This window comes from Amphiprion ocellaris, chromosome 9 (assembly GCF_022539595.1).
Source record: "Amphiprion ocellaris isolate individual 3 ecotype Okinawa chromosome 9, ASM2253959v1, whole genome shotgun sequence".
Lineage (NCBI taxonomy): Eukaryota > Metazoa > Chordata > Actinopteri > Pomacentridae > Amphiprion > Amphiprion ocellaris.
Genome location: NC_072774.1, coordinates 31573549 through 31594501, shown reverse-complemented (window position 1 = coordinate 31594501; position 20953 = coordinate 31573549). Strand labels below are relative to the sequence as shown.

The 20953-nt window shown below is 39.8% G+C and overlaps 1 protein-coding gene across 4 annotated transcripts in view; it reads right to left on the bottom strand.

The window, feature by feature from the left end:
- Positions 1-20953, bottom strand: part of oxr1a (oxidation resistance 1a) — a 237337-nt gene that overhangs the window by 88637 nt on the left and 127747 nt on the right. For all 4 annotated transcript variants that reach the window (XM_055013291.1, XM_035944214.2, XM_035944211.2 and 1 more), the window contains one exon: positions 11221-11417. In XM_055013291.1, coding sequence (XP_054869266.1) covers positions 11221-11417 — 197 coding nt within the window. The remainder of the gene's footprint in view (positions 1-11220; positions 11418-20953) is intronic.

The window sequence follows — 20953 nt, the reverse complement described above, 5'->3', positions numbered from 1 at the left end:
TGGATTAGAACATGGAGGGGGCTCGGAGAATAATAAGCAGAGAGTAAAAAGTCAAAACCAGGTAAAACAGAGGTAACATTCTCTGCCTGTAACCAAGTTAGCATCAAAGCTGCTCCATAGCTGTCTGGGGATGACTAAAGCATACTATTAACCTTTGTGGAAATGGTTTCTAAGCCCTCACGGGTTGCTGTGGGGTGTGTACGTGTGCGTCACAGAGTGGCTTTAAACCGGCCAGAGTATGAAGACGCATCTAAACGCCGACAACTAGGACGCTCCCGTCTGCCTCATGCACACCAGGATGAATCTCCATCAAACCCGCAACACACTACAGGAGCCAACACGAGCAGCACCTGAACAAAACAAATCACTGCTTTGTTGTTTGCAGACAGGAAGAAAATCCAGACATATCAGATATCCCAATTAAGGATTGCAAGAACAGTGTGATTTGACTGCCTCCAGAGCTGCTGAGTGTAAATGCAGCCCTGGAGGCACATTGTTGTCAGGTTTTTCTTATCAACACACAGTGTCGACTGCGCTACCCTGTGGGCAGCACCACTTTCACAGGATTAACTGGGGTGCTTCTTGTGCAACATTACCCAAAATGCCTTAACCTCATAGCGTGTGCAGAGACTACCAAGTGTGTGGGGGGGCAAATCCATGTGGCTTATTGCTATGAATACTTTAAGCTGACAAATACTGTTTTAATGTCACTGAAGTCAACTCTGAAGACTGGGATGCAAGTATGAACGTCTGCACTATTTTATTATGAGGGTGTGAATATTTGTGTTAGTATTTGAAGTGCAATGGAACTGCTCTTTGCACATGTTTGGTGTCCATTGTTACAAAAGGAGTTCCTCAGTGAGCTGATATGTTTGTGACCTATAAAGCACACATAGTTAGTTTCAGCACACGTTACTAATTAATGGCCACTGATATTTTCTGTTATTTAGTTGTATCTCAGACGAGATATCCAGCTTTATGCTAGTCAGTATGACATGGCTATACTTTTACAGATTTAACGGGGCTGTAACAGGATTACTGTCATCATTAATTGATCTATTGTTTATTTAGATGTCTTGCTTTGTCCAACCCAAAATCCAAAACCTAAAGATAGTCAGTTTATAATAACACATGACAAAGAAAGGAAGAAAATCCACTAATCTGAGAAGCCAGACAGAGGGGGGGAAAAAAATCAATTTGAAGCTCTACGTGCTACAAACGGCTGACCTTTGTTTTCCCTATTCTAGCTTAAGCTCTCCAAACATCTGCATGACCTGCTCTGTCGCCACCTCCTGCATGCTGCTGCTCATTAAACGGCTGCTAGGAAGGCTATATCGGTCTCTCCGGTGAACATGCAGTGTCAAACAGTCATGTAGATGCAGAGGGAAGGTAAAACCAGAGACGTCGATAAAAATGGGAAGCGAGGAAGGAAGCCTGCGTGGGAGGATGCAAAAGTAAGAGCGGGTGAGAGAAAGACCCTCCATTGGATTTGCAGTGGGGCTAAGCTGCCTTCTGGTGCGACGTGACCAGCCTATACCGCCAAGGCAAGAAGGCTCGGGCTTATCTCAGCGCACACAAGCAGCACTGCTGGCAAAGGCAGCGTGGCATGGCTGTGGGTGCTGCTGTCAGAGCGTGACCGATAGCTCTTCCTCTCTCCTCTCACTTTTACAGTTAGGCTCTCTCACCAACGTTCACCCCATCCCTCCATTGTTCCCGCTCATTCACTTGGGGTAGAGCGTGTTAAGGTTTGATACTGACGCACGACATGGCGGCGACTCATACTTAAGGTGGATTTGAAAACAAAGCGGTGTCCTACTTTGTCCTTATAGTCTGCTTCCCACATAGGATGAGTCGACGGGATAATTCTTTTTGTCTGGTTTAAATGTTAAGATTCATGTTGAAGAGGATGAAGGCAGCAGTACATTTCTACTAAAATAATGTTTGCCAGACTTTTTTCCAGATCATAAATACCACTTTTAAAGTTCCACAGGGATTTGTCAGAATGCTTTCTTTTCAACTTTACATAAAATTAACACCTACAAACCGCAAAGCTTTACTGAAGATGCAAATCAATCCCTCCAACAGTTAGCACAGTGGGTGGGCGGAATAAAAGTTATTGTCAGTCTTGTTTAGCATATAGATGTAAAAATACTAGTCCTGTTAATACAATCTATTCACAATCCCTGCTACTCAGCTGGACAACTGCTGTTCTCATCATTAACCCTTGTGTCGTCCTGCGGGTCAAAATTGACCCGTTTTAAAGATTGAAAATGTGGAAAAAAAAATATTTTCACAGTGAAACTTCTGATGTCCACATTTTCAACATTTTTGGGAAATCTTTAAACATTTTTTGGTGGAAAAAAAAGAAATGTTAAAATGTTTCTTAAGAACATTTTTTGTGAATGTTCTTAAAGAAAATATTAGAACTTTTACTGATATATATGGAATCACTTTAGATATTTTTAGGATTTTTTTGGAAGATTTTGAATCATTTTTTGAAAATATTTACAAGACTTTTCTTGCCAAATTTGGGGGATTTAAAAAAAAAAACTTTTAAGGGAAACTTTTAAGGAATTATTGTAATTTTCTTCCTGAAGGTTTTACAAATTTTCAGAAATTTGGGGAATTTTTTTGCTGAATTTTTGGATTTTTTTCAGACAAGGAAACTATATTTTTTGATGGCCATAAATGAAGACAACAGGAGGGTTAATGTAAAAAGCAGAAAAATAATGAGGTTGCACTGGACAGATAATACCAATAAAGGGACATTACAACCAAACTAGGTTGCCAAAAATCAGACAATAAGCCATTAGTGGGTGACCTTTCCAAGGTATCAATGTCAGATTCAAAGCTTTGTGGTTTTGCTTTTGCATTGTGCTGCCCATTACATATGCACATTAGTGTTCAGTTTTCTATAAATGTAAAACCTCAAAGGATTTAAAGTCCATAATAGAGAGAGTAAAAAGACATGTTTTAAAATTTTACAGACATCTTGTATACAGTAAAGCTGAGTACAGGTGACACATCCAGCTCTCTTGGTCTCAAGTCCAGTTTCTTTCATAGTTTGCTCTGATACTTTAAGAGTATTTACCTGTATGTTCATTGAATATTTCTATCACACATTGAATTAAATCACTGATGTGACATGAAAAGAGTTTAACTGGAGGAATGTGACTCCTGAAGCCGTTGTGATTAACTCAGTCCACCTGCTGCTGAGTGGTACAAAGTGATGAGACCCAATTTCTTGGAAGATTTGTACTCTGATCCTTCCTAATGTGAAAAGATAAGCACCTTAGAGCTAACTGTTCAGATTCGTAATTTTGCCTTTCACATGCGGATGAGAGAAATGATACTGTGTTGAGCTGTGTATCATTAAGAAGAGTAGCAGCAACACTAGCAGGCCAAGTGGACAAAACACAGCACAGTTCTAAAAAAAAACCAAAAACAATAATATTTTGATTGGCTTCATTTCAGCTGCTTAAAATATGCTTGGAATGGCCTCAATAATGACCCTTAGTATTATCTCTACTTATAATTCCTAATTTCATGGGTTCATATGAAATGAAAGTAAACTGCACAATGCTGGACACACCCTATCCAAATCAGAATGTGGTATTCGCCTTGATGCATAGGGTAATTATTTCAAAACAAAGGATGAACCTGAACTCAAAGGAAAAGTGCATGTATGTGGATGAGAAGTGTAAGTATGTTAGTAGCTGTTGTGTAGGGAGCTAAATAGGCGTCACCCACATGCAACCTACTGGAATCTTTGTGGCGGGTGATCAGTGGGTGAGAAACGTCCATGAGGAATAAGTCGTGACCTTTGAATTCACTCACAGATTTTAGAAGTGACTTTAATTAGTCCAAACAAACAGAAGGTAATACGGATGTTGTCCCCAAACCTGAACCTGGGACTGGGACCAGTGCCTATTCTATGCCTACTTCCTAGTCTTTGTTTATATTTGAAAAAAAACTGCAAACTGACCCATACTCCACAGAAATTTAGCACCACTGTTCCAGTTTATCCCAGGTAAATATAACACATATTTGCTGGCCTTTGTTTTCGTCATGGTGCTCCTTGACTAGCTAAACTCCTACAACGCTCTTTGCTTGTTAACATAAAGTGGTGGCCTCTTCGGGTGGTTTCAGTATTAAACAGAAAAAAGCTCCATTTGGTGGTACAGTCAGGGACAACAGCTAATCTGCAATACTTGAAGTGTGTATTATGAAGGAAAATGGTATTAGGTACTGGTAGACACTAAATATTATAACTCAGATGGGAAGCAAAAAACAACAAAAAACCCCGATCAAGACAGCTACAAGAAGATAACGATGGACATTTAACTCCTAAAAATGAAGTACGGGAGTCGCATGTATCCCACACTTTCTCTGCAATTTGATCATCAAACTAAACTAATAAGTGCAAATTCAAATCACGCAGAGAGTAGTGTGTCACATCATTTCCATTTCCTTTGAAAATTGTCATAGATATGAAAGTTGTCCCATTTCCATAGAAAAAAATAAAAAGCAGAGCGACGTCTCACAGAGGCTTGTGCGTAATTGCCACCCCTGGCTACAATCCGGATGTGTAAACACAAGAGATGTGCCACCTGAGACAATTACATCAAACGCAGAAAGAGAGCAACATGGGTGTAGCGCCTGCGGTGTTGGCTATAACTGTCAACTGCCATAGTGATTAGCTCCTCCTGCCATATCTATGCAGCTGCTGCTGGGGACTGGAAAGTGCTGTTTCCAAGGACAAGTGTTGCAGCTGTGGTTGTACGCTCAAGCAAACACACAAGTATCAGAAGTAAAGGAGCAGCAGGGCCGCGACTTAACACCCAACCTGACACTTCCTTCGATCCATCGAATGGCTGCTAATGGAATTCCGGCCACTCCCTTTCGTGAAACTGCACATTAAGCAATGCTTGGTGGGAGCCTGCAGCGAGTTAGTGTATTGCTGGCCCCCCTGCACCCGTTCCTCCCCTCTTCGACCCTGCAGTGAAAATCCAATGAATAACTAACAGGGGAATAATCAGTCAGAAGGTGGCGGTGGCAGGGACCGTCGCTCTCTGGGTGTTAGGGTACGCCAGCACGTGTTTATTAGCATTTCCTGTGTCAGCTGCTGTAGATACAATGCTGTGTTAGCAGAGTCAGGCCTCTGCTTCTGCCTGCAAGCCACGCACACACTGAGGTAGCAAAGAACGGCAGGGCTTCAATAACTCCACATACACACACGATTTCTCTTGTTAGAAGGAAATTATTTATGTTGGATCCTGATGAGACTTCAGAATAAGATCTGAATGATTGGTTTTCCCGTATACGAGTCTGATATTGCTCTTTCAATAAAAATTCAAATCGTGCAGTCAATGCTTTACTAGTTAAGAATTTAGCAGCCTAAAAACACTAAAACTTAAAGACTCTGCTGCAAATATAAAACATCTTTATGGAAGATCATAAAAAAATATTTGTTTTTTGGCTGGTTCTGGGTATTTGCATTTAAAAGAAAGAGGTCAAACCCTGAATGAAAACGCCATATTTTGTTTACTGTTGCCAGTGGTCAGGTCATCCTTGTGTGCATATATACATAAGTGAGAGTTTCGCCGCCTCTCGAGCGTGGAAATAAATCCAACAGGAGAATAACATGATAAAACGCCTCTCCTCAGCACCACAGCCAAGGTTGGTGCCACAGTTAGTAGCAATCTGTTGGTGCCGTCCGTCTGTCCTTGAGACAGATTACCCTTTCGCCTGTACCTCCCGGTCAGACACACAGGAAATACATTAGAGGATAACAAGCTAGAGAGTGTGAAGATGGAGAGAGTGAGAGATGGAAGGGGGGGTGGGAGTGTACTGGAGAACAAAATGGTAGAAAAAAGGCAGAAAGAAGCAAATGGGGGGCGGTGTGGGGGGATGCAGCTCTCCTCTCAGAAGCCATTAGCTGCAGTGACATGCTGTGAAGATTCTCCCTTTGCACCCATACTAAGATGTTTGCTGGGGGGACGGAGTGCTTTACCCAACAGTCATAACCTGTCTCTATAGTTAACTTTAGTCGGCATAAACACGCAGGAGCAGACCGGCATGTGCTGTATATAGGTACAGAGAGCATGAGTCAGGCCTGGCAAATAAAGAGACAGAATGGTACTTGTACAGCAGTAAGAGCACAGTGTGATGAAGCAGTTTTCCCGTGCACTTGTTGTAGGCAGGAACACTGTAAGTCATACTTAATGAGTCTACAGCTGTGGAGACATTCGGTTCATCTCCTGTTTGGCGTTCTATTACCAAGCGGAGCTCAGTGAGCCTCAGAGTGTGGGCTAAAGGCTGGCTATAATGATGTAAAGGTCAGACATGGCGGTGGGAATCGGAGGCTGTCAGACAGAGATGCTGGGAGTCGAGGGAGAACTGGTGTCAAGTGTCGCACCCCCTCAGGAGCCTTTCTTTTCCTTCCACTGCTTTTCTCACAAACCCTTTACATCTCTTTCCTTTCCATTTCTTCCCCCTGGTTTCTTCTTTTCCCTCTCCTTGCCTTTCTTTTCCTTCATCTCATTTCTTTTTATTTCCTCGAATTCCTTTTCTTTTCTCTTATTTCATTCATCTTTTTCTCTTTCTTGCCATTTTGCCTCCCCACCCCCATTTCATTTTTCTTTAATTTACTCTTCTCTCCTTTGAACTCCCCTACTTTCCATTGTTTTCTTTTGACTTTTCTCCATTTTCCTTTGTTCCTGTCTTTCCTTTCCTTTTCCCTCCACCTAAAGAAGTTTCCTTTGATTTGTTTTCATTTTCCTTGCTTTTTCGTTTACCTTTTCATTTCCTCATTCATTCATTTTAGCATGTCTCCTCTCCTCTGCCCTATTCCCTTCCATTCCCATCCAGTCACCTCCTTTTCTTTCATCTTGGTCTTTCCTCCAAAATGTTTTACTCAAATTTTCTTTCCTTTTCTTTCCAGCTCTCTCATTTCCTGATCTTTAATGCTCTCCTTTCCTTCCCTTTGCTTCTGTCTTCCCTCCTTTTAATTTATTTCCTCTCTTTCACTCTTCTATTATTTGGCCTTGCTCATACTTTTCCTTCTCTTTCCTTTCCCTTTCTTCTTTCCCCAACATTTTGTCATATCTCCTTTCCTTTGCCCTCTGCTTTGATTCCCTCTCTGTTTCTTCCCATTCCTTTCCTACTTTTCCCTCCTCATTTTAACTCATCTCTTCATTTGCCTTTAATTTCCCCCTCTCCTTTCTGGTCTTTTTTGTTTCACTGTGTTTTTGTTATTCTCTTTCTTCCATTTATTTCCTCTCCTCTCCTTTCCTGATCTTTGCCTTTTTTTTCCTCATATGCTATCCACTTCCTTCTTTTGCTTTCACTTTCTTACTTCCTTTTCTTCCCTTCACTGTCATTTTCTGCTCTCACCCTTCATCTGTCTGACTGTGGACTGGCTCTTGATTGTAGGTACATTCTCTTATAGAATATGATACCTCTTTCCGTTTTGCTTGGCTGACACTACCATGAGCAAAGACTGACTCTCATCAACATCAGCATATTTAAATGCTGCTTATTCTCACTCGGAGTTAAAGGACACTGCAATGACTGCGGCACTATTAATGGAAGAACATCATCCATGTATCAATCACGGCTTCTCGTCAGAGGTGGCGTCGCCCTGGTGGGAGGCTCATTGGTCGGGTTATTAAAATGTCTTTTGTGAATGTGCTATGTGCCTCTAATGACAGGTCTGTCTGAAGCCTGGCAGACAAGCACAGCAAGCTGCCTGCCACATTATTACTATCCCATTAGAATAAATTAGCATGATCAGCCCTGTAGGAGCAGCCTGGCCTGGGTTTGACTATATAAAAATGCCACAAGGCTGCACTTACTGCATCATCTACATAGACGGGACAGTCATTAATCAATGTCTCATTATGTGATACAACAGTGCAAGTGACTGACAGATGCACTATTCCTGTAGCCGTATGGTGGAAACTCAGGCCTTTATCTGATCGTGGTTTATCTAGGACAATGCTAGCCAGAGCGAATGATTAACTGCTATGACTCATGCTTCAGAGCCTTGTTCAATTTGTTACTTTGTAGTTAAAAGCCGTAAAAGCACAATAAGTCACAGTCGCGTTTCATTTAATGGCTGAACGACTGTGACTTCCGACCCTGTGCTTTTTAAAAAGAGCCCACAGTTGCCGCTGAATGGGTAATGGATGATAAGAGCGGTCTGAGATATCAACAGTCAGTCCACCTGTCCTGCCAAGCTTTTATCCCACAATTTCCTTTATTGATTATTGTCGACCGAGCTGATACGGACGACTGCAGATCAATCCATTCTCTGGTCGATGTTTGGCCTGCAGGAGGAGAGTCGATGGCTGATGGCTCTGTAGAAAGCTCATCGGTGTGTGACACCAGCAGACACACCTTTACCCAACTCCTGCCTACCGAGCGATGTGCTATAACCCCGATGACATGATCCTCATGCAAACTGCTCCCCACACCGCCCTCTCCCCACAGAACACACCACTGCAAGGTTTAAAGCTGCGGTGCTGATTTACATGTCTAATCACGGACTGTATATTATCAAGGACATGCAGTGAAATTCAAATTTGCCAAGACCTCCAAGAAGAGAGCTGCAATGTGTCAAATAGCGAGTAAGCTGTTGGATCAGCATGAAGATGGCTATTTGCTGTAGAAACAGCCACATTATTGCTAAGTGTCAAGTACGCTGTTCAATTTAAAGTCAGATGGTATTTATGTGTAACTCTGTGAGTTATTTACTATGGAAGTTTGCTTTAATATTTGCAGCTCAGTTTAATAAACCTAGAAATGACATCTTTATATATCTAAATTTTAATTACATTTGGAATGAAATGCATAGTGACTGGGATGCACAGTGGATTGGTGGTTAGCACCGTTGCCTTGCAGCTAGAAAGTCCCCGGTTCGTGTCCTGGCATGGGATCTTTCTGCATGGAGTTTGCTGATCTCTGTGCATGCGTGGGTTTTCTCCAGGTACTCCAGCTTCTGTGTTGTGTTCTTTCGCAGTAAACGAGTGGGTGGTACGGTAGTTTGACCATTGTGATGATGTTAGTCAATCAATGTGTATAATAAGCTCCTGTCCCTCCTTTATGAAGTGGTAATGGCAATAAGAAACTTAAAAGAACTAAGAGTCAAGACTACAGAACTCGAAAGAGCTACAGAAACGAAGATAACCACTATACAGGGTTCCCCTTGCAGCATTACAGTGTGCACTGACCAGTAAACACGATGCTCAGCAGTCAATGCTCTCAGCTCTGACATTTCAATACCTCCATGTCTGGCACTTTTTGGCAGAGCAAAGTTTGACTTGCTTCATTTCCTGTTTTGCTTTCATACCTTCTTTGTACCCTCTCATGTTCTCTCTCACTGTTGACTCTGTGTTTTCATGGCAGTCTGGCTCCACTTTACAGACTGTAACTAAGTCGGGATTTAAAACAATTACTTCAGATTTTCCCTCTCAGGTCTATTAAAAGATAATTCCACACTAAATTTGAATTTCCTCACATATACACTACCGCTCGAAAGTTTGGTATCATCCAGACAATTTCATGTTTTCCATGAAAATCACACTTTTATTCATGTGCTAACATAACAGCACAAGGGTTTTCTAATCATCAATGAGCCTTTCAACACCATTAGCTAACACAATGTAGCATTAGAACACAGGAGTGATGGTTGCTGGAAATGTTCCTCTGTACCTCTATGGAGATATTCCATTAAAAATCAGCCGTTTCCAGCTACAATAGTCATTTACCACATTAACTATGTCTAGACTGGATTTCTGATTCATTTAATGTTATCTTCATTGAAAAAAAATGCTTTTCTTTCAAAAATAAGAACATTTCTAAGTGACCCCAAACTTTTAAACAGTAGTATATACATGTTTCATCTATACACCAAAAAAGCCATTTTAAATTGCTGCAATGCTGCATTAAACTAAAATATCCTGATCATATAATTGGGCAAAGTTCCCTTAAATTTAGATATCAGGTGTGTTATGCCACTTTTGCTACATAATAATAATAACAATGAATGACACAACTGATATGGTCTACAAAAGCCTTTAGTTTTATAATCCTAAAATCCAAGTTTCTGGTGTAGAATAGATAAAGTCCAGTAGGAGAAAACACATTGCATTTGGAATAAAAATGACTATGGTAATGCATACATGTGAACAAACTACATCAAATCAAGTCAGAACAAAGAAGTAAATAAGAAATAAGAGACACCAATAGATCCTGCATATTACCACCCCCGACTCCCTCTTTTTAAATTTGGCCCAAACAGCTTGTTAACTGAATCACATCAGTGAAGTGAACCGAGATGCACTGCATTCATCAGTTCAGAATTTGTTTAGCTCAAAGTCATTTCATCATCTCTGAGAAGTCAGCTGTCTAATGTGGACTCAGTTCTCATAGTAGCAACCTAGCCTCCAACACAGAAACAGACCCACAGCAGGTTATACACCACACTGCCAAAATATGTGTCATCACAGAATGAATGTCATCAGAGACACGTAATTAGAATTTGTAGGCAGGAAATGAATTAGAAGTTAAGAGACAGGGAGAGACAGTGGTGGATGTGACGAAGTGAAGTTTGGCTGTGTGAGAAGTTTGTGTCAGCAGTTTGGAGAATGCGTGAACTCCACACACAAGCATTTATAAATGTATATACACAAAGCATTATAAAAAGTAATTTCCCAGAAGCTTGGCTGCAAACGATCAGGTAGCAACAGCTGGAAAATGTAATAACTAGGCATCAAATTTGAATTAAGTGTTCTTGAAGATGGGCTACACAGTGGCTCAGTGGTTAGCACTGTCGCCTTGCAGCTAGAAGATCCTCGGTTCACAACCCGGCCTTCCTGGGATCTTTCTGCATGGAGTTTGCATGTTCTCTCTGTGCATATGTGGGTTTTCTCTAGGTTCTCCAGCTTCCTCCCACAGTCCAAAAACATGCTGAGGTTAATTGATGATTCTAAATTGTCTGTAGGTGTGAATGTGAGTGTGATTGTGTGTCTCTATGTGTAGCCCTTTGATAGACTGGTGACCTGTCCAGGTGAACCTTCACCCTCAGTCAGCTGGGATAGACTCCAGCCCCCCCATGACCCTAATGAGGAGTAAGCGGTGTATAGATAATGGATGGATATTCTTGTGGATACACTTAAAATAGTACATTTTACTTTAGCCCCGCCCCCTGTCATTTACCTATGGTGTAGCCTCTCTTCAGCTCGCCACACCGAGGGCTGCGGCGCTGGGAGTTGGTGGTGTTGTTTTCCTCCACTGCGAGGACGGTGGTTGTCTTGGCAACAGGTGGTGCAGCCTTGTTGAGGGGCGAGGCTGGCATCAGAGTCGGGGAGAAACCTTGACTGGCAATATCCACCGACTGAGACTTCTTCTTCAGTCTGCAGAGGGGCAAACAAGGCAGAGAGGCAGGAACCATTAGTGCTATGTGTACACGGGTACATGAATGAAAACTACAACATGTGTCATAGTACTGTGAACACACAGCAGAGTGAGAAATGCTGCGTGACCTTCTCTGCTCAAGGGCAGGGAGATCAAAGCACATTTGCATCTGAGGTTGGTGGTGTCAGTGTGCTATGTCACAGAAATGGAATCGTGCAAGACAATTTTTGCAGCGGCAAGGAAGTTGGAAGAGGGAAATCAATAGGCTAATCACACCCTTGTTAAGGGTGAATTTATTAGCATCAGCCTGCCCGCCCAGTGCAGAGCTGTCTGTACTGTAAAAAAGGAATAAACAGTGAGATATTGTTGGAGAACAACTGGGCTGGAAACAGTGAGTAACAACCTGAAGAAGAAAAGTTGCAGCGAACATAGAGCAATCTGTAGTGATGGAAATGCTTTTATTTCACTCTCTACACAAATTCCATTTTCACCTGTATAATTAAACACCTCGTTTGAAAATGGTCCAAGATGCTGCTGCAAAGCTTTAACACATCATCTAACAAAGATAACTTCACTTCTTTACATAGGCTCTCCATCAAAAATCAGAATCCATTATTAATTGTTAGAGCAGTACTTGTTCAGGTACCTGTTCACATTAGATCTGACATCTAAGTAGGTCTGCAAGCCCTCTGATCAGGACTTGTTGCATGTTTCCACACTCCATCCCCAAAATGGAAAAGACAGCGTGCCTTTGAAGTTGTAGTTCTAAAGTCGGGACCTCTCCCTTTAGATTTCTCACTGAAACACATCAGGATATAAAACTGCAAAACTTGGAGCCAAAATGAATTTAACAATATGCTTAAGGAAGCAAAATAAATCAATAAATAATCACTAAGCAGAATTTGACCAATAGTAATTGACCTTGATGTAGCGGATGTTGGACGGACAGCCAGAGAGTCCAAAATAGATAAAGCTACTGTAGCTTATTAGCTGCTTTGTGCCACTGCTATTATTTCAATTCCGCTGTCTAACTAAATATTTTTTTACAAAATACATTGTTTATAGAGTAATGAGACACAAGTTTATGGTACAAATAGCATATTTTGAATAAATTGTATGAACTTTTTCTACTAGCAGTGATGAACTGAGCTAACAACTTTTGCTAACAGCTAGTTAGCTTGGTGGACTTTCTTTTTACCAAATGGTGTGCAATTGAGATATATAGCTGATTAAAAGCCAGAGGAAGTGAAATGAACAGTAGAGCAAAAATACTGAGAATTTCTGAGAGCTAAGTATGACTGACTAGCGTTAGCCCACCACCGCTAGGCTTCCAGCCCAAGTTACTCTGTTGTGTGATCAAAAACGCTCCAAAAAGTTCAGGTTCTTCGAAAAAAAAGTCCCCCTTTTTAATACTATTCATGGTCAGTGTATTTACATTCAGTAATTACCACTCGCTATAAGCTTTATTGTTAGTTGCAGTGTCAATTATTCCTGTCCTGGATTCAGTTTTTTTTCTCTGGAAAAACAAAATCAGCACTTTAAAACAGAAACATCTGCTACGGTGCAGACAGATTTTTCTCACACATTCTCACTTGCAGCGAAAAACTTAAGAAGTGGACCACTTATGTAAAATCTATTGATGGTTGTGGCTTTCTGCACTAGGTCAACTCAAATCTGCCTACGACAACAACTCAAATCCTATTAAAAAGAAGAGGTGATCCCAGGATTCGGTTTTACAATTTTAAATGAGTTAACTGGGCTAATCTGAATAGGTAATCCCAAAACACTCAGCAGCAGGTCTATCCACTTACCCATGTTAACTCACACCCACACATGCACAGTGACAGAAAAAAGGAGCACACTGACAAACACGCACAATGTGTCTTAATAGAAAGTTTAAAAATACTTGAGTGCTCCAGCAAAAACTTGGGAGTAAAAAAGTGAAAAATGGCTCCTGAAACACTATCTGTCTCTAGTCTGAAAAAGTCCTGAAACAGCAATACAAGATTCCCAGCACTGCGCTCCCTCGCACACACTTTCAATCATTCCAGCAAAACTGCTGAAGCGAACAGAATCTTTCTGGCCATTTCACCCAAGTGCCCATTCCCTCATGGACCAAAGCAGCACACATGACATAATGTCTAACTGGCTAATGAAAATGCATAATCTCTATGGAAATGCTGTCCATCACTCTGTGTGTTCTTTCTAAAAATCGGACAAACCAAAGCAGTCAGTAGGAGGAGGAGGCAAACAGCAGCTCTATAGATGTGTTTACTAAGTCACACACCCATGTTCAGCATTTTCTACAAATACATCAACTAAAACAACAACAAAAAACTCCTCACGCACAGTATTCCGATTTTATTTGATTTGTGTCTTTTCTGTACAGAATTGCATGCAGTGGAAGTTTTTACAAAGCCAAACAAAGGCAGACAAAGTTAGCTGGATGTGGCAGATTGTGCTAATGACTATTTTGAGGAAGCAGTGCGTTTGTTTGGATGGCACATAATGAGGCTGGAGAATGAGTGAGAGGCAGAGACCTGCTGCTGCTACGGTTAATGGCAGTGGAGGATGAGAGACAGACAGACAGACAGACAGAGGGACAGACAGAGAGACAGACAGACAGACAAAAAAAGAGAGAGTCAAGCTGTGTGAAGTCTATCTGCACTCCCTTAGGAGTTAGTACTCATTACTGTCTCATCAGTAGAACAGAAGCCCCTCTTCTGGCTCTGTTTCACGGAGCTACAAGGCCAAACCGTATCAAAACATGGTGTGTGTGTGTGTGTGTGTGTGTGTGTGTGTGTGTGTGTGTGTGTCAGAGATCAGCTGAGAAGGAAGAGACAGAATCAATGTGTTTGTCTCAGAAAGAAAAACGTAAACAGAAATGGGCAAACAGGACAAGTGTTTGTGTAAATAATATATCCATGCTTTGTGCGTGTGTGTGTGTGTGTGTGTGTGTGTGTGTGTGTGTGTGTGTGTGTGTGTGTGTGTGTGTGTACAATCCATTAATGGTTTTTTTTATAGTGTGGTAGTAAAGTGCAATCAAATGCTGATTATTCAGGAATCAAATCTTTGTGTTTCTATGCATTTTAAAGTCAAGGATGGAGTAAAATCTACATTCAACTGTCAGTCCCAAAGCAGAATGCAACACACAGCTTCCTACACAAAGAAACTAATCGGCATTGGACAGCCAGAAACCAGATCTATCTGTTAGCAACTTTCAGCAGATCATAACCAGTTTGTAAGGAGCTCAAAACTCACCTTTCAAAGAGCTAGCCACACGAACTACTTCTACATACAACCTTAAGGTCGGGATCAGGGCCGGAAATCTTTCATTGATCCGTATCAGTAGGAGGCTAAGGCCGATTCTTTGTTTACATCTGTTGTCTCAAGGAACAACAGAAGAAAGCTGCTTTTTTTGGATGCTACTGAAATACCAGGACACTGTTTTCAGTTGGTCCAGCTTGATCATGTGTTGGCCAGAGGTCATTAAGTTTCAGAAAAGACTCATGATAGTGCTCCCTTTTTGCAAAACTCACATAAGTCTCTATTGCTCACCAACGCCACAGTTCCTGCCTCCACTTCTCACTACAGTATTCAACAGAAAGACGGTGCAATACTTGATGTGTGGAATATCTAGGAAAACTGTTTTATTAATTGGCAGAGACGAAATATGAAATTACTGGGATCAGATCAGGAGGGAAAAAAATGATTGTGCCATTCCTATGTTTACCTTAGTTACAGCCAACATCTGTGGCCAACTACAATATACAGTCCACAAAATGCAACACATCATTTGGTCTGTTGTCATTTTACTGTGCTGCTGCTAAATGACAGGAATTTGTTATAAAAAAAGTCCCAAAAAACACCAAGAATGGAAGAAAAAAAATACTTACATGGCTGCACATGTGCAACAAATGCAAAACTTTGCACTAGCCAAGAACTTTGGTACACCCAAAATTTTTCAGAACACCTTTTGGTGCTAAATACTACATGTCAAGCATGGCATTTTTTTGTCACTTCCCAGCTGTTTGAGTTTAAAATTACGTGGCTTAACAAGGCGGTTAAGCTAGGCTGTGATGGGGAGGGGGAGGGGATGGAAACACCCTAACATGTCACCCAGCTGGATTTACTCATGAAATAAATGGCAGGGAGATGTTGATTTCTATCATGCTGAATTTAATGTCCCAGTAAGTGAGTCTTATGTAACGCTTACATAAAATAAGGCGACTGTCCTGATAATAAGTTCATCTTATTCCTATCAGAACAAAGGTATTCATTAATCTGATGAGTAAAATGTAAATCATTGTTAGATTTTTTTTTAGAGGAGTTGCAAGTCACAGAAATAATCAGATGGAGTTACTAAAGAAAAGTAATTTTATCCTCCTGTCACACTGTGCACTACAGACAAGGAAATGATTTGATTACAAAGTAAAGGGAAAGGGATTGATAAAGACAGTATTTTTACAAAATGCTAATTCCCTTAAATTAATAATCATTATCTGCGTTATTTGCTTGCTGATGACTTGATTTATCCTTGTTTTCTACTGTTACATTTGTTATGTAAATGTTGTTATGTTGGTTAACATAAAATAAAATCAAACTATCATTGCATGTAACAAAGAGTTTGAAATTACACCAAGATAAAGAGTGTGACTAAGATTCTGGTATGAGACAATTGTACAAACTTCCTGAGGGTATTTAGAAATCAGCGCAATAAGAGGTAACAGGGTTTGGATGCTGCTTTTCTGTAATGAACCAGGTGGAAAAAGTAAAAAACCAGCTGCACAAATGCTCTCCAGAACTGTCATGAACAAACATTCTTCCCCTGTTTTATTTGTGCAATAAATAGATTAAGATCAGATGGAGTCTTTGCACTCTTGCATAAACTAATACATTAGGTATTAGTTTTAACAGAATTAGTTTGACAAATTTTTTTTGCCAAAAATTTAATTTGGACAAAACAGTCTGACAGATTTTTAAATATTAATATAAATAGTCTGCAAAAATCTGCACATCTGGATTCAGGATCTCTGTTTCTTCTTCAAAACTGATAGATTTTAAAATAAATCTCAACTTTATGACTATAAAATGAATTAAACATTTTAGTTTGGTCTGTCTGACTGACTCAGATATCTCTTCGAAGTATCTTCTAATACTAAAAAAAATACTAAACTAAAACTAAAAATACTTCAAACGAGGAGTCTTTCCTCATTTCTTTTAAGATTTATTTTTTCCTAAAATTTTCGAAATGTAAATGTAAAATAACATTAAAAATCTGTCAGTTTTAAATAACCATACATTTATCTTTTTTTAAAAGAAAAATAATTCAGTTTTTACATAAAATATTGGAAAAATACATCAGAAAATTATTGTAATTTCACTTATGCTTCAATTTATTCTATAAAACTGTCAAATTCAAGTCTAATATAATGAATAATTTTCTAAAATTAGATGCAATTGAATGAGAAAGTGTCTTGTGTATTTACTGAAGTATGTATAATGTCTATAAGCACCGGTAATAAGGCAATCTGTAGGATAAAAGCTAAAAAATTTAACTATAATAATAATAACTGAAAAATTACTCTATTTTTCTGAGCATTATTTTCTGTTTTTTATACACCACGTTGTGTTTGTATATTTATTTTAAAGTCTGGTCATTTGTATGACTTCACTTGTGGAAGAAGAAGTAAAAGAATAAGGAGATAAAGAAGAACAAAAACAACAAAAAGAAGAAGATGACTATCCATACTATTTGATTAGATTAGATTCAACTTTACTGTGATTGCATAGAGTACAAATACCAAGACAACAAAATGCTCCATAGCTTCTAACTAGATGCGCAGTAAAAAACTTCATATAGAGTTTAAGTGTTTACATTATCTTACAGTATTAACAGTATCAACAGAGTAGTATGAACAAACTAAGTGTATAAATACACTCCCCAGCCAAGAAAAAGTGGTGATTTATTATATCATATGGTCTTGAACTTCTTACAACCTTGTTCCTGTTATAGTAATATATAGTAATAGAATGTAATAAGATAATATAATATACAAGACAACTGTATAAAATAACAAAATTTGCAATCTAAGTCCAAGAGAAAGTGGACTTGGAGTAAATATGCATTTGTGAAGATGACAGAAGGGCGACCATTGACACTTTGCCTGAGACCACTGATGACTTTTACTCACTCAAAGACCAAACTTGGATTAGAAGAAGACCTTGTTGTTCAATTTCAAGACCCTGAATTTGATAATCAACTTTAAGCAGCATTTCAGAGCTTCCTAAAGATAAAGGCACTTTGAAAGTGTTGTTGATACGTCTGTGACTGTCGCCTGACAGCATTTTCAGTTTTGTGGTGAATACCAGGTGAGCACATGTGAAGTCGTTCAATCTCTTCAAGGGCAGTATTGATCACATTGACACTTGTTTTTTTGTTTACACTGTATGCAGGATGTCTAGTCATAACTGTTGACAAGATGTGCACAAATAAATGTGACATTGATTAGATGTTAGTTGGTGGTTGTCATGTGTCTCTTAAAAACTAACTTGCCCTGGTTATCTATAGGTTACTGTAACATTTATTTTGTTAAATCAGTTTTAATTGATCTTTCTAATTAGGTTTTGCTAAACAATATTTGGAATGATTAGGTCAATTCTTTGGACATCTTGACTAAGATTTTGTAGTTTAAACAACTAGAAATGGAGTTGAGTAAATGTACAAACTTAAATTGAATGTACTAAGACAAACTTAACACAACATACCACTTCAGTTATGTTGAAATGGGTTTTTAAGTTCAGTAAACTTATTAACTTAATTCAAATGAACAGACCTGTTTCATTAACCTGAATTACATTTACAAGTTCAAATAATTATCTGAAACAGTTTCATCAATGAACAAATCTATATTAAAACAAAATGTAAACAAAAGTTCACACAACTGTTTAAAGCTGCATCTCACAGATGCTGCACAAACACATACACACAGATCTACTGAACTTTTTATTATTCCATTTACACTGTTTTGTTATGTGTAGGTATTTATGGACAATGCTTCTTTATGCTAAATCATGCTTCGCTCATACTTCTGTGTCAAATTAACACTTAGCTGTTGTTTTCTTTTGAATTTCTCACTGAGGCAGAGAGAACTGCAAATCGAATGTAAACATCAGCAGATCTCCAGACCTCAAAGGCAGAATTCTACGTTGTGACATCACAACTCTTCTGACTATGACATCATAGTGACATCATAGCAGGGGTCCAAAAAGTACTTAAATTGACAGACTGTTCAGCTCTGCTCATTCCTCTTCAGACATCCTCAGAGCATTTAGCAAACAGTGAAGAGTCGCTTATTTCAACACGGACAGCAGCATACATTCGACAGACAGTGAGAGAATCATCAGAGAAGAAGACAATATGACTAGCGTGACTTCAAGAAAGCGTTTAGCTGCCCTGAATCCCCGCTACTGGGACGTGTTCGGCAGAGCAAAAAATGAAGCTCTGCTGAACCAGGTGGAAGAGCTGAAGGAAGAGCTGCAAAGAGCTCGAGAAGAAATTGTGTCTCTGGAGACACACAACAAAGAGCTGTGTGAAAACAGTTTGGTCCAGAAGAGCACAATTCAGCAGCTCACAGAAAACGCCACCAACCAAGATGCCAAGATCCAGCAGCTCTCTGAGTGCATCACCGACCGAGAGGCCCAGATCCAGCAGCTGTCTAAGTGCATCACCGACCAAGAGGCCCAGATCCAGCAGCTGTCTAAGTGCATCACCGACCAAGAGGCCCAGATCCAGCAGCTCTCTAAGTGCATCACCGACCAAGAGGCCCAGATCCAGCAGCTGTCTCAAAATGCTGCCAGTCAGGAGGCAAAAATTCAGCAGCTGTCTGAAATCACACCCAAAAAGGATGCTAAGATCCAGGAACTGTCTGCCTACCTCAGAACTGAAAGCAAAGAAAATAAAACTCTGTGGGGTCAAATTTTATATTTGACCACTGAGCTAGGTAAGTTCAAGAAGTCAACTGACGACTGGAAGGATTTATACCACAGAGAGAGAGATCTGCATGCAGAGAGCAAAAAGCAAAAACTGGATCTAGAGAAGAAGCTGAATAACGCGACTCAGCACCTCCAGGCCCAGTTGAATCTAAGAGGGCTGATGGTGGCCAGAGAAAAGCAGCTGATAAAGGGCTTGAATGAGCTGCATGCATCGTATAAGGCACTCCAGCGCTCTCATTCACTGTTGAAAGAACAACAGGAGCAGCAGGCACAGAAAGAAAGGTCACTTCAACAAAGTGTCTCTGAGCAGAAGGAGATCATAAAAAGTCTTCTAGCTGAGAAGCAACACATGAGCAACAAGATCATGCTCATGACAGAAGCTGCTTCAGAGAGAGAGAGGTCCTCCCAACAGGAGATGGAGGAACTCAAACATGAAGTCCACCTTCAGAGCTCTCCAAACATTGAGGATGACAGTGTTCATCCTGATACTGTCCACCTGGAAGAGCATGTGGGCCACCTTAGCCAGGAGCTGGAGCGAGTCCATGCCGGGGCTGAGGAGCAGAGCGATCTGCTCCATAAACAAAGCCCTGTACCAGAAGGAGAAAAAACGTAGACACACACTCGACAAACAGCAAACAGAAGACGAAGAACGAACAAAGAGCCTTTAAAATAATGGTGTTCGTCGTGAACAGCATCCCTACATCATCTCTAGATTAAAGAACATTTGGATGCAATTAGGAAATCCAGAAGAAAATGGCTCCAGAACAATAAAGAAAAAGAAGAAGAAGAAGAAACAAGAAAGAGCCATCAGAATAACCATGTTTGTCTTTTTGATTAAAGACAAGAAGTGGGGCAGTGGCATTTAAATGACACTGTTCTTTCTTTTTTCTTTTTTCTTAAGGACAGCACTGTTATTCCGAAACAAGAGCATTGGAAAAAAATAAATAAATTGGCAACACCAAATTTATTTGATGTATTGAAATGATGTAATTATTGTTGTGGTCACCTGTAAACAGATTAAAGTAGAGAAAATACTAAAACAGAATTGATAGTGTATTGATAGTTGTGATACTTAGGACTAACTGAGCGATAACAGATTTAATTCTGTAGATGAAGACTGAAAGTCTACATCAGAAATTATTTATAAAATATCTTCATTTTTCTGACACTTTTCTCTCAAAGAACCTACTAATTATGAACACATGATGTCTAAAAGGATAATTCCAGTTTATTTTAACCTGTTAAATTCAACTTTATTCATGTAAATATACACAAAAGTGTTCCTTCTGTGGGTTAACATAAGAATATAGCAGGCAAATGTATTTTAACTATGAAAAATATTGTATTTTCAAAAGATAGTTATATTCTGTTATATTGCAGCGTTTGTTTGGAGGTCCAGTATTTGTTCTCTGTGAGTCTATGTCATAAACATTAAACTGGTGCCCTTTTGCTGTTGAAACTAGGATATAGAGCTGATAACAGTTGTAAACAACAGCTTAATGATAGCTGTGATATTAGGAGGAAAACAAAACCTGTTTCG